Source organism: Quercus lobata, chromosome 5 (assembly GCF_001633185.2).
Source record: "Quercus lobata isolate SW786 chromosome 5, ValleyOak3.0 Primary Assembly, whole genome shotgun sequence".
Classification (NCBI taxonomy): domain Eukaryota; kingdom Viridiplantae; phylum Streptophyta; class Magnoliopsida; order Fagales; family Fagaceae; genus Quercus; species Quercus lobata.
In genome coordinates, this window is record NC_044908.1 from 64,375,525 (window position 1) to 64,390,364 (window position 14,840).

The 14,840-nt window shown below is 35.7% G+C and overlaps 1 protein-coding gene across 1 annotated transcript; it reads right to left on the reverse strand.

Annotated features, from left to right (window-relative positions):
* Positions 1 to 9,626: 9,626 nt before the first annotated feature.
* On the reverse strand, positions 9,627 to 10,934 carry LOC115990944. The gene is made up of 2 exons (XM_031114712.1): positions 10,353 to 10,934; positions 9,627 to 10,139 (listed from the first exon to the last, which is right to left on the reverse strand). The coding sequence occupies exons 1-2, from the start codon at positions 10,932 to 10,934 to the stop codon at positions 9,627 to 9,629; spliced, it is 1,095 nt and encodes a 364-aa protein (XP_030970572.1).
* Positions 10,935 to 14,840: the final 3,906 nt, after the last annotated feature.

Below are 14,840 nucleotides of genomic sequence, written 5' to 3' on the forward strand. Positions count from 1 at the left end.
CCACCCCGTCATAATAGCATTTCTCTGATACGTAGGGCAGACGGATTGGAATGTAGTCAGGAATCTGAAAGTTGACCTTAAATGTGTTGAAGTGTTTCTCCTTAATGACGGATGAAAATTTGTGCACCGTCCACTCTGGTACCATGATGAACTTCCTAAGTCCATTAGCACAGACAACGGGTTCCGATGGTAGATCCTCGCCGTCATCAGACGATTCTTCTACTTCGACCATCTCCATATCCTCATTTATTGAGGACGAGGAAGAGGCGGACAGACTCCTTTCTTCGTCAGGACTCTCTTGGTCTTTATGACCGGACGGGTATACTTCCTCGTATTCCGTCCCGTCACGAACCATTGACTGGTTACTTGACGCACTAGACATTTCCTACAATGACGGCAAAACCTAAGACTGATGGATCTAAGAGTATTGACGGTTGTATAGGTCTATCTAAATATAACTGACAAATACAAAAACTTGCACATAAGAATAACAATACTCACCATTCTTTGAAGTAACTGGAAGTTGACGGTTGTATGATCGACAGTTTTGTATGGGCAATGGACTATTCTGACAAAGATGACGATTGCGCTCTGACAATGTGTTTTGGCTGTGAAATGAAGAAATGAGGATTGAGAGGTGTTATATATATACCTGGAGTGCACGGAAGACGAAGCGACACTTTGATCCAATAGAAAGTCCAATCAAAATGCGACACGTGGCATGCTCATAAATGCTCGGTTATCTGCCATAAATATAGTCACAATCCGTCTTCTCCTAGAAAACCGTCAACCTTAGTAATCATGTGGCACCGTCCTAAAATTTTCTCTGACCATGAAATCCAAATAGTATCAAACCGTCACCCTAAGGGTTCGTCCATATAAGATTTGACGGACCCATAGGGTGAAGGGGGCAGCTGAAGGGGCAAAATTTAGCGCAATGGACTTTCACAACATTGGGCTTGACGGATCCGGGCCCATGGGCCGGCGACGATAGAGCCCAGTGGCCTAGAGCGGTTCCATACTCATGACGCGCACGTGTGGTCTCCAAGGAAACTAGAAACCTAGCGCAAGGAACATTCCGGAAGATACGTGCGTTAATCCCCTCCACAAGGAAATGTCTTGTCCATCACGTTTGAGATTACTCAAGGGGATTCCCATAAGGAAAAGACTTCTAGTCCAAGGAAGAGAAGCCGACTTTCTTCTACTATAAAAGCTACAATACTCTCGCGAATCAAGGTACGCATAATTTACCCTCTCTAGCACTCTAGAATTGAGAACAATTCTAACTTAACCGTCGGAGGGTATTTGGTCGACACCACACCAGTGCCCACGGCGAGATCACTTCTTTCTTCTTGCAGGTTATTAGCTGGAGCGAGCGTGGATTGTGCTGCTCACTGGTGATATTACGGCATCATCATATATCATATAGTCGGAAACTTTATTATAACATTCTACATATTTGGAATGTATTCTTTTGGTATCCTAAACTTAAGTTGGTAATGTATATTAATTTATATGGTGTACTTAAATATTTGGTGGTTTAGACTGAATCCTTTCTTGTATTTAGTATGGTATTTTGTTTAGCTATAAACAGGATGTAAAAGCAAAATGCAGGACAAATTTATGTGCCTGAAGAAAAGAAAAAATAAATAAACCTATAGTAGCGGTTTCAAAACCACTAGTATAAGCTATATATCAATTTCCATAAAATGCCTAGAACGTTGGTTTAAAACTGTTGGTATAGGTTCAACCTACTACAATGGTTTTTAGTTTTTAAAAAGCGCCGACATAGGGTTAAAAAACTGCCACCAAAGGCTATATTGGAAAAATATAAAAATGCTTAAAGTAGTGGTTTATTATCGCTATTATAGGTTCAACCTACTACAGCGGTTTTCAATTTTTAAAAAGCACCAGTATAGGTTTATAAAACCGCAGATATAAGTTATTCTAGTAGTTTCAAAAAGCGCTAGTATAAGGTTACAAAAACTACTAGGACCTATAATGGCGTTTTTAAAACCATCGGTGTAAGTCACCCAGGACTATTGTCAAACTTACTAGGCGGCGCTAGGAAGCGCTGGGATAGCCCATTTGGGTCTATACCGGCGGTTTTTAGGCCTATAGCTGCGTTTTAAAAATGTGGCTATAGTCCCAATTTTTTGTAGTGTCAATAATTTTATTAATTTTTTGCTTAAATATAAAATTTTGTTACGTTGTTTAAAATGCTATTTGTGGAAATTCATTGTAAAATTATAATGATTATGATGTGATATAATTAATAAACCAAAAAATGCAATTTTATATTCCTATAACAATGTGATGTTATAAAAATCTAACATTACACAAACCAAACGCCTCCTAATTTCAAAACAAATCTAATATTTTGAACTTTTGTGGGGTTAATCCTCATGGTATTATTATTATACTCATTGATTTTTAAATAAAACCAAAATGACTGCCACTACCAACCATTTCCATCAGCATGTCTTTCCTAGGACAATATTTGTCATTACTATCACACCATTCAATCTTTCTTGCGTGGAGAACATGAGTTCACAGAATCACATTGTTTGGTAAGGTAATCATCGTCATTGTTTCGTACTATAAATTTACTCAACATGGCTCACATTGTTATCTTTCTTTTTATTTTTTTAACAAAAGTAACTAATATCTTTTTTTTTTCCTTTTAAAAATCAAAAGTAAAAAAGAGTCAATGACTAACAACAACTGATTAACTTTCTTAATATGGTCTCACTTTTATAGCCGAACTAATATTCCTTACACATACATTTTCCCCGTTGCTAAACCAGATAAATAGAAAAGAATAATTTTACTCAATACCTAAGCAGAGTCTTGGAAGTATATATGTCTTAGATACCAGTACCACCCACAATAACAATACTAATAACAATACCAAAAACTTCAAGGATATCCTTAAAGTTTAAAATGATAGTTTTTAGTTCCAAACGTATTTAATGGAGTGATGAAATGTAGTTTTTAATTTGACCATGTCATTAAAGAGATTGAAAATGAACATTTTTAAGTTTAGGGAATAATCGTTCATAGGCTAAATTTTAAGAACTGATAGTGGATTTACACCAATAAATAAGTAATTTGACTACGCTTTTGGATGGCTAGCATCTCAATAACATGCTATTAAATTAGAAAATAATATTTTCTAATAGGCCAAAAATTTATTGACCCCTTGGGTAACTTAATCAATTAATTTAGCCAAGATAAATTAATTAGATTCAATTACATACAATGAGCATGGTAGCACAAACAAATCACCAAATAACTAAATACAGTGGAAATTAAATTTGACACAGATAATTTGTTTACGAATAGGGAAAACCACCGTGGCAAAACCCCACTGGGTGAATTTAAGGTCACCACTCTCGAGAATCCACTATTATCAAAACAAGCAGTTATAAGTAAAAGGAATACCAGTACCTAATACTAACCTACAATAGAACCCTTAGAGCATTCACATCAGCTCTTGGATAATTGTGTATAAATGTGTAAAATACACATTTTGACCATTTTTACACATTTTGAAGCAAAAAATATACTACATAAGTCTTTGTAAAATCATGTAAACTCGTGTATAATTTAAAATGAGCTACAGTACCCGTGTAAATTTACACGGGCACTGTAGCCCATTTATAACTTAAAATAATATTATATGTACAGTATTATATGTACAGTACCTTATTTTCGCTCTTTTTTCTCTCTCTCATCTCACTGAGCACACCAACGCCTCTCTCACTCTCAGCTTCCCTCTCCCTCTTGAGTTCTTCCTCTCATATTCTTTTGCTCATTCTCATCACCAAATTCTTTTGCTCATTCTCATCACCATGGGAAATAAAATGTGATCAGTTTAGGAGTTTTGCAGTTCCGGTGAGGAGGGTGGATCATTGGGTTGACGGAATCTTCTCTATTGACAGACGTTGGGGCTGATTTCTCTAAAAAAAGGTATGGGTTTTTCTCATTGAGATTTTAGAGTTTTTTGGTTTCAATCAAGATTCTTGGGAGTTTCTCTAAACTAATTTTTTTGGGGGTTTCTTGTTTCAAATTTTTTCTGGTTTGGGGTTTTTTTTTTATGGATTCTTCGGAGCACACCTGAAGTTATTTTTGAGAGCTGGTGTGCTGTTTTAGTACCTCCATGGGATAGTTCTACATAAACGAGTTTTAAATTATGAACTTTGTTCTTGATAGGTCAAAAAAGTTTCAATCTATGTTTTAATTTATGAACTTTACTCTGTTTGATGTTCATAGTTACAGAGTTCTAGCTGATTTACTGTGTGGATATTTGGTTGTTAGCTTTATTGCCGTGATTACCTTGTATTTGGTTAGTTAGCTGTTGAGATTTTGCGCCTGGTTAGTGTGTATGTATAATTGGACTTGGCTGTGTAGTTTAACTGGTTTTGTCAAGTTGTTGTTTGGGGTAGCTTGCCTTGTATTGTAGCCTTTGGCTGTTGTGGCTGGTTTTGTTGCTTAGCAAAAGTCACTAGATTATCGGGTGGGTGTATTGGGTCTTGTCTGGGCAGTGTAAACTAGTCATTTTCCATTTCCACTAACATTTTCTTATTCGCATATTATTGGCAGTATCTCTTTTTAAGGTGCAATTATGTTGTGTTAATGATTTATCGTTGCATTTCTGGCTGAATCTATGACAATGAATCAAGAGATCATATCCCAGTCCCCCATGGGTCTGATCTGAATTGGGAGGTGGGGATTGTGGTTTGAGAATAAAAAGAGATGAGGGCTTCTTTGTCCAAGTTCTTTAGTAGTTTTTCTTTTACTACATTTTCAGATTATGTATATATCACATGCTTATAGTCATAGATAAAGATAATTCCAAGACATGCCAATTCTCGTTGGTTTAGGTGGTAGTGGAACTTTAATTGAGATATGCAACAAAAAGTCTCTGGTTGTTCTTCTTGAATGAACACTCTGATGACTTGAGAGACTTTCAAAAAAAGACAAGTGAATACTAAACAATGATTGTTAACTGATTTATTAATTTTGGGACCCCCTTTGGGGGGTGGTTATGGTGATAGATTGAATGAAATTCTCAACCCCTAAAGTTTGAAATAATCAAATCTTTAAGTTAGGTAACTGAATTTGAAAGCTCTTTCAAAAGGGTCAACCTCAACCTCAACTGCAAAAGTCTTAGTAACAACTACTTCCATGCCGGTAAACATCTGTCTCTCTCAAAATTCCTAGAACTGCAGATCATAAGGAATTTAGTACATAAGGTAGTCTAGAGATGTCTGTTGTGTTAAGCTATATGATATTAATTTCAATTTACAAATATTGGAGACACATTATTTATTCCCTTGGTGATTTTTTCTGTTTATTACTGTTCTCCATTTATAAGGATCAATGTTGGTTATGGTGATAGATTGAATGAAATTCTCAACCCCTAAAGTTTGAAATAATCAAATCTTTAAGTTAGGTAACTGAATTTGAGAGCTCTTTCAAAAGGGTCAACCTCAACCTCAACTGCAAAAGTCTTAGTAACAACTACTTCCATGCCGGTAAACATCTGTCTCTCTCAAAATTCCTAGAACTGCAGATCATAAGGAATTTAGTACATAAGGTAGTCTAGACATGTCTGCTGTGTTAAGCTATATGATATTAATTTCAATTTACAAATATTGGAGACACATTATTTATTCCCTTGGTGATTTTTTCTGTTTATTACTGTTCTCCATTTATAAGGATCAATGTTCTCTGTGGATAACTGGTTCAAAACCTAGGCTTAATATGTTGGTATTGAATAAGCTTTAGTGGGAAGTAGGAAGTGGGAACACTATACAAATAATTATAGTGCTGTATCTAGAATGTCATCTTGTTCTGAGTTTTGTGACCTCCATTTTATTTTTAATGAATAGAATATGATAATATGGCATCTAATCTTAGATACAGCCTAAACTACTCATTTTCCCCAACCAAAAAGAAAGCCATATAAATGCTGTGGAACAGGACAAAGAAGACTAACCCTTAATAGAATCAGTATTAGCACTAAGTAGCTGCAGCTAGAAGCACCCACCAACACAGAGATGGCGATTAGGAGCTCTCTACAGTGTCCAATCTTCAATTGATTTAACCAAAAATAGATCACTGGAAGTATTTTTTTATTTTTTTATTTTATACTAAATAGTTGTTTCTCTAATTGGTTGCTTGTATGGAAAATAAAAGGAATTTAAATTTGGAAGAGAAGAAAGTTTGGAATAAAAAGAAAAATATTCGTAAAGAAAAGATGTAATATGTACATTTCAATATAGGAAGGAATTTAGCATTTTTGTCTGTGAATTTAGCATTTGATATAAACATTTTAGTACCATGCGTTATTTATTGTATTCTTTTAAATTTCATTCTTACACATGGATTTTGCTAAAATTTATTTGCAATATGGCGGCTACCCAAGTACTTATTAAAAAAAAAAAAAAAAAAATGATGCCTAGCAAGTTAGAATTCCATGTGGGTTTTATCTTGTGTTTGAGGTTTGAGGTTTGAGGTTGAATACTTATTATTTCTATGGTTGAATTCCATGCTCTCAATTCTGTTGCTTTGAGGTTTGATTTTCTTGTGTTTGTACATGAATTGGTCAATGAATTAGACCATAAGGGTGCTTCATCTATGCTTGGTTGTGATTGCTTGGTTGTGGTTGAATTCCATGCTCTCAATGCCTTTTCTTTTTTGTTTTCAATTTTGTTGCTTATTAGTGCTGCTTCTAAATTACTTTGGTGTTTGTTAGGTGATGGACTCACAAAATCAAAATCCCTTTTTCCTTGACATTTTACAAGACAATGAACAAGGTTTTGAGTCTTTTGACAGCAGTAATTTGATGTCCACTCCGCATTCAAACGTCAATGTCCATCAATCTCCACCCCAAGTTGAAATGGGACAATCTATACCCCCTATTGCAAAAAAAATCAACTACTAAGAGAGGTCAACGGGGAATCAACTTCACCATAGATGAAGACATTAAGCTAGTGTCGGCGTGGCTCAATGTTAGCTTAGATGTCGTGACATCGACAGACCAAAAACACACAACATTTTGGGAGAGAATTTGGTCTACCTTCCACAATGACAAGAAATTTAACCGCACTAAGGATTCTTTAAATAGTCGGTGGTCAACAATTCAAAGGAAGACCAACAAGTTCTGTGGATGCTTGGCCCAAATTGAGAACCGAAATGAAAGCGGTAAAACTGAGCATGACAAGGTATTTAAACTCAAAATTTAATATATATTGTACATCAAAACACTTTTAGTTTTATGATTCTTATTATTTTCAATTTTTTACTTTTGTAGATTGAAGATGCAAAAACTATGTATCAAATTAATTTCAAAAATGCATTTCAATTGGAGCATTGTTGGAGAATTTTGAGGAATGAAGCCAAGTGGTTGATTCTAAGAGATAGTTTGAAGGCCCACACAAGACAACCAGACACACGACCAGCCACACAACCAGCCACACAATCCTTTGCAAGCTCAATAAATGTAGATGAAGATAATGAAGAGATGAACTCCAGCGAAACCTTGGAGAGACCTATAGGCAAGAAGGCCGAAAAGGAGAAATTAAAGAAAAGAAAGAATTTGATGACGTGATCCCAACACTTTCCTCCCAATTGGACGAAATCAAGGAAGAAAAGAGAAGAATGCATGAGGAGAAAAAGGAAAGTATGCGCATTGCATTAGAAGAACGAAGAGAGGCAATGCGCATTGCATCCGAAGAACAAAGAGAGTTGATTCATATCAAGGAAGAGAAGAATGAAGTAGAAAAGAGAAAAATGGAAGATGAACTTATGATGAAAGATACAAGAACTATGGATCCTAAACAAAAAGAATACATTCGTCCACGTCGTTTGGAAATTTTGGAGAGGTTAAGGTCTAAATATGCATCATAATGGAATATTATTATTGACAATATCTAATCAAGTAATTTTTTGTATATTGCAAAGATACTAGCACATAATTTTTTGTAGTCTTTACTTGTGCAAGGAAATAGATGCAATGTTGTAAATTTTGTATTGTGCTGGTTGTACTTGCTGATTTTATTTGTTGTAAATATTATTTGAATGTAAATATGCTATTTTATTGGTTGCTAATTTTATTAGTTGTATATGCTATTTTTTTGCACTTTCTCAACAGGTGGTTGTACTTGCATTGTGTTATTTTTCTGCATAATTTTATTTTTCCGCATAATTATTTTTCTGCATAGTGTTATTGTTCTGCATAATATTATTTTTCTGCAGTGTCACTTTTCTGCATAGTGTCATTTTTCTGCATAATGTTATTGTTCTGCAGTGTTCTTTTTCTGCATACTGTGATTTTTCTGTATAATGTGATTTTTCTGCATAATGTGATTTTTCTGCGTAATTATTTTTCCGCATAGTGTCATTTTTCTGCATACTGTTATTTTTCTGCATAATGTGATTTTTCTGCATAATTATTTTTCTGCATAGTGTTATTTTTCTGCATAGTGTCACTTTTCTGCATAATGAGATTTTTCTGCATAATTATTTTTTTGCATACTGTTATTTTTCTGCATAGTGTCATTTTTCTGCATACTGTTATTTTTCTGCATACTGTCATTTTTCTGCATAATGTGATTTTTCTGCATAGTATCATTTTTCTGCATAGTGTCACTTTTCTGCCTAGTGTCATTTTTCTGCATAGTGTTATTGTTCTGCAGTGTTATTTTTCTGCATACTGTCATTTTTCTGCATAATGTGATTTTTCTGCATAATTATTTTTCTGCATAGTATCATTTTTCTGCATAGTGTCACTTTTCTGCATAGTGTCATTTTTCTGCATACTGTTATTTTTCTGCATAATGTGATTTTTCTGCATAATTATTTTTCTGCATAGTGTCATTTTTCTGCAGTGTTATTTTTCTGCATACTGTTATTTTTCTGCATACTATGATTTTTCTGCATAATTATTTTTCTGCATAGTGTCATTTTTCTACATAATGTGATTTTTCTGCATAGTGTCATTTTTCTGCAGTGTTATTTTTCTGCATAATGTGATTTTTCTGCATACTGTTATTTTTCTGCATAGTGTCATTTTTCTGCATACTGTTATTTTTCCGCATGCTGTCATTTTTCTGAATTCTGCAGACATGATTTTCTGCATAGTTCTGCATTACTTTTCTGCTATTAGCAGGGGGTTAAATACCCCTGTTTGAGATAAAGAAAGAAAAATTATTGTTCTACATGGTTCTACATTATTGTTCTACTGTGTTTTAAATTATTGAATAACTATAAATTATGAGTGGACTTTTACCAAATGAATTATTAGGTATAGAATGTCAATGTATGGTAGAAAAGGTGTTTGCTTTAGGCTACATATACTGATTTACTAAGCAAATAAGCTTTGTTGAATAGCTACAGTTGTGTTAAAAATGACCAATGATCAGGATAGTATCTAGTGTAAGTTTACAACTAAACTTGAGTTGACAAACTTACCTAAGAGTTTGTCAACTTATATAGGGCTTTTTGTTGTCTCAATTTTTTGGAAACTTAGTAATATTAAACTTAGAAAATTTCAAATTCCAATGAAGGTTCACATTAAATAAAAGTAGTAATGCTTAGAAATTTAGAATTACAAATTCCTACGACTGGCCTTGTAGTTGCCATAGATGCTCAACGAGATCTGCTTGAAGTTGAGAATGAATTCCTCTATCTCTAATGGAATTATGACGTTCAATGAACTGCATAAGGTTACAAGTGGGATTATGTGACACCGGTTCGGGTCCATTATCGTTGATTTGATCATAATCAAAGTCATTTGCTCCAAGGTAAGTATGTCGCTCATCTTCAACGATCATATTATGCAATATTATACATGCCATCATAATGTCCTTAAGCGTTTCAAGATGGAAAAAACGTGCAGGCCCACGCACAATTGCAAATCGCGCTTGAAGTACTCCAAATGCACGTTCGACATCCTTCCTAACCACCTCTTGTGCGGAAGCGAAATGTTGTCTTTTACGGTCTTGTGGTGCTGGAATTGTTTTGACAAATGTTGCCCATGATGGATATATACCATCTGCAAGATAGTACCCCATCGAATAGTTATTACCATTTATCGAGTAATTAACCGGAGGAGCACGCCCTTCAGCAAGCTCAGAAAATACAGAAGACCGCTCTAGGACATTGATGTCATTGTGAGACCCCGGTAACCCAAAAAATGCATGCCATATCCAAAGGTCATACGACGCCACGATTTCCAAAATTATTGTTGGATCACGTGTATGACCAATATATTGACCTTTCCACTTACTTGGACAATTCTTCCATTTCCAATGCATGCAGTCGATGCTCCCTAGCATTCCTAGAAATCCACGATGTTGGCCAACTGCTAACAACCTTGCAATGTCATTGTTGTTTGGTGACCTCAAGTACTCTTCAGAAAAGATTGAAACTACCGCTTTAACAAATTTTTTTAAGCTTTTTATTGCAATGGTTTCTCCAATCCTTATGTATTCATCCATGAAATCAACTGACACTCCATAAGCAAGCATTCTGATTGCAGCGGTCATCTTTTGAAGGAAAGACAACCCGAGTGTGTTAGCCGCATTTCTTTTTTGAACAAAGTATGGTTCAGTAGCTTCAACTCTTGAATGGATACATAGAAAAAGAGAACGACTCATTCGAAACCTCCTTCGAAATACATTGGGAGGATACACTGATGTTTCAGCAAAATAATCATGGAAAAGCCTATCATGACCTTGCAAAGGATTACGCCAGATAAACCTGCGAGGTTGAACCGAACGACGACGTGATGTTGATGCTCCTTCATTCTTTAATTCTTCTATGGCAATAGCTAGAGTAAGTTCTGTCTCATCATCATCAGAAGATGAGTCAAATGGAGGCTCATCATTTGGAAAAATAAAATCAATATCATAATGGAAATCCATTAAGAGAGAACAAAAACCGAATGGAATAGATAATTTTGTAGAAGTGGGTGGAAATTAGAGAGAAAATGGTCATATTTATAGAGCAAGAATGTGACTTGAGTTTGAATTTCAAAAATTTGACCTTTAGATTTGAATTTACCATTAGGTTTAAAGTTAAAAAAATATGACCTTTAGGTTTGAATTTACCATTGGGTTTAAAGTTAAAAAATATGACCTTTAGGTTTGAATTTACAATTTGGTTTAAAATTAAAAAAAATATGACCTTTAGGTTTAAATTTACCATTGGATTTAAAGTTAAAAAAAAATATGACCTTTAGGTTTGAATTTATCATTGGGTTTAAAGTTAAAAAAAAAAAAATATGATCTTTAGGTTTGAATTTACCATTGGGTTTAAAGTTTAAAAAAAAAAATATGACCTTTAGGTTTGAATTTACCATTGGATTTAAAGTTAAAAAAATATGACATTTATGTCTGAATTTACCATTGGGTTTAAAGTTAGGTTTGAATTTACCATTTGAATTTCAAAATTATGACCGGTGGATATAACAATAAAAATTATGACCGTTGGTCCAAAAAAAAAAAAAAATGACCATTGATCGGAGACATCGATTCAACAACATCAATTCGGTCACCGATTCTAGTAATACGGTGGTTGGAGACATCGATTCAACATCATCAATTCGGTCACCGATTCTAGTAATACGGTGGTCGGAGACATCGATTCGGCGGCGGTCGTCGGAGACATCAATTCGGTGGCGATCGTCGGAGACACTGATTCGGCGATGGTCGTCGGAGACATCAATTCGGCGGCGGTCGTCGGAGACATCGATTCAACGGCGGTCGTCGGAGACATCGATTCAATGGTGGTCGTCGGAGACACTATTACAACAATCGGCCCACCGGTGATGGCGGTACAATGGTCAGAGACACCAATCCGGTGGGCCATCGGACCTCCACCACAAGCGGCTCTATTGGCCAAGCCACCGGTGTTGGTAGTTTACTTAAAATATAAGTTTAAATTAAAAAAGTATAACCATTAGGGAAAATAATAAAAAATAGATGAATAATGAATATTTTATTGAATAGTCTTGTAAAATAGATAAACTGATGTGGGTGTTTTGTAAAAGTAATGGTATAAAATAGAAAAAGTAGGTTTTTTGTGTAAAATAGACGGAATCTTTTAGACGAGCTGATGTGAATGCTCTTACCCCAATACCCAATTGAACTTGCAATGTAGTGACAATATCTCCTTTCAATGCACGGCTCCAAGTACGTGACTAACCAATTGATGCACGAATCCAGGTACGTGACTAACATACCAACTTGAGAAAGATGTTGGTTGCAAAGTTCTTCAGTTCATCCAAACGATGAAGATCAAGAAGCTCCTTGGTTACAAAACCCTTGGCGCAAAGATGCAGCAGCTTCTACAAAGAATATGATGAACTAGGGCAATTTTGTCTCTGGTCACAATATGCGTGCAACAACAATTGCAACAACCTTTGCATCACCTTTGACAGCCCTTAAAATAATCCTTATATATGTCTAGGGTTGTGAGAAAAAGAACACTAAACAAATACACTTGGATATGCATGAAAACAGATATGGAAATCTAAATTCCATAATTCTCGATAGATACTAATTCTATCGAGCAGTTGTCGAGCATGAGCATTAAACCTCGATAGATATTATATGTCAAGCTTTAATGAACAACACTTCTTCACTTGTTTCTTGGACAGACTTGCATGGCTTCAATACTAGATTTGAACACTTATTCCTTGGAGTACTAAGCTCATCCTAGATTTATCCAATTACAAGCAAAATGCATTTTGTCAAAGGATTAGCTAATTTACAATAACACATGTTCTAACAAGTTCCACATATGTCCTAACAATCTCCTCCTTTGGCAATTCGTGACAAAACCACAATAAACAAATGAAGTATGAGAGAAGTCATAAATCACTAAACTCATAATCACTTGTTAAGTACAATAAAATCTAATCCTAACACAAACTCTTGAAAAACTTTGCAAAAAAAGAGTTCATGGCATGATAGATTTTGACAACCTGTCTTTCTGAAACACTTTAAACAAAACTCATCAAGGCATTTTAGTATGAAACAAAAATAAAAGATTGCATACATAAAGAAACATGTGTATAAAGAGAGAAAAGAAAGAACACATGAAGAGATAGGTGAATCATAACACACATCATCATATATAAATGAGAAAAGAGTACAATGTATGTTATCAAAGAAAATGGTCACAAGACCAGTATACAAAAGGATAATGTATTTAAGATAAAGAAAAGAAAAGTACATATATCCTCACTACATCCCTCAAAAATATAAACAATCCCCCTATTAAAAATTTCCTATGCTAACTCTCCCCCTAAATGCATGACTACTCTCAACCCAAAACTACTCCCCCTTTTTGTCACGAATGACAAATGGTAAATCACTGAGAAGTTGTCTCATAATCACTGGAAGAGCTAGCATCCTCATCCTCATCATTGGTACCATCATTAACATTCTCATCCTCAGAAGCCTCCGGAGAAGGAGAGGGAGAAGTGATAAAGCCACCAAGGCAAGCTTGTCGTCGTGCAATACGATCGACATGGGTGTTCACCTGATACAACTCTGTAGTGAGTGTATCAAGGCGAGCATCCATGCACTAATGCTGTGCCATGATTGCCTCGAGGATCACACTACCCACAGAAGAAGAAGAAGGAGCAGAGGTGGATGGAATGGAGCGGCTGGAGAATCTATCGTCTCGATCTGTGGCCGCTTCAGTCGAAGCTGGGCCTCACTCCATCAAACAGATGCCGCACTAATGGTACCCATGATAGTCTAGAAAGGAGAATCAGGATTATGGAGAGGAGAATGGTGAAGGATCCGTATGATAGCCGGAGGAAAAATGAGCTATCACATGTCGCCGTATCCCTATAGACATCTATGATAAAGATAATGAAATGAGAAGGGAAATCTATAGAGAGGTCCTCTAAGAGGGATAGTAAAAATCGAACACGAAGCTCTGTGATGGAGTTATAGTGAGACAATGGAGTAAGAACAAATGTCATCACCATATTAAGGAATCTCGGACCTTGTGCAAAGCCCGAGCATGGGGTGTTTTGACGCTCACCCCATAAGGAGGGTGTCTCATAGAAGTGAGATAGAAGCTCGTCTTTGGACATAGTCCTTAGACCCTGACAATTGGGGTAGTCAGGATGTGCTACCCGCAAGATGTGTAGTATCTTGGATATAAGATCCGGAGTGACTACGATACATGTACCTCTAAATGTCGTGACAAACTAAGGCATAGAGGTATTAATACCGTGCATGTTGGAGTAAAATTCATGTATGAACACGGTGGGACACCTCAAGGGTATCTCACAAAGAGATTCCCATCCCCAAGTGTGAATAACATCGGGAAGAGGAGTATCGGAAAAGTTCAATAGAATCACATGGCACTTCGAATGAACACCACGTTTAGAAAAGTTCTCCAAGAAGTCCTGATAGGCCTTCTCATCACAAAACTGAACGTGAAGAGGGGGAACAGGAGGATCGGAGGAAGAAGATGACTCAAAATGAAAAGGGTTCCGAGTCGGAGTAGATTTGTGCTTGGGTACCATATGTACTCTATCCAAGAGAGAGAGAGAGAGAGAGAGAATAGAACACAATCACAACCCAAAAAAGATAAATAGAAAAGAAAGGGTATGTATGCATGAAAAGAATGCATGAACATGTGACATGCTAAAAAAAAATGCATCATGGGTTCAACCCAATTCAAACCTATCAGCACACAATTTTCAACATATAAACACGCATCTAAATGCATGAAACATTGTGAAAATGTAAATGGAATGCAATGCATGATTATATAGCATCAAATAAGCAACACAAAACCCAAAA

What these genes read in the sequence shown, in the direction of transcription:
- LOC115990944 (XM_031114712.1), bottom strand. Translation starts at nt 10,934, where the DNA reads ATGGATTTCCATTATGATATTGATTTTATTTTTCCAAATGATGAGCCT. An exon ending in TTGGCCAACATCGTGGATTT is followed by an intron (nt 10,140 to 10,352) that starts CTAGGAATGCTA and finishes GTATTTTCTGAG; the next exon opens with CTTGCTGAAGGGCGTGCTCC.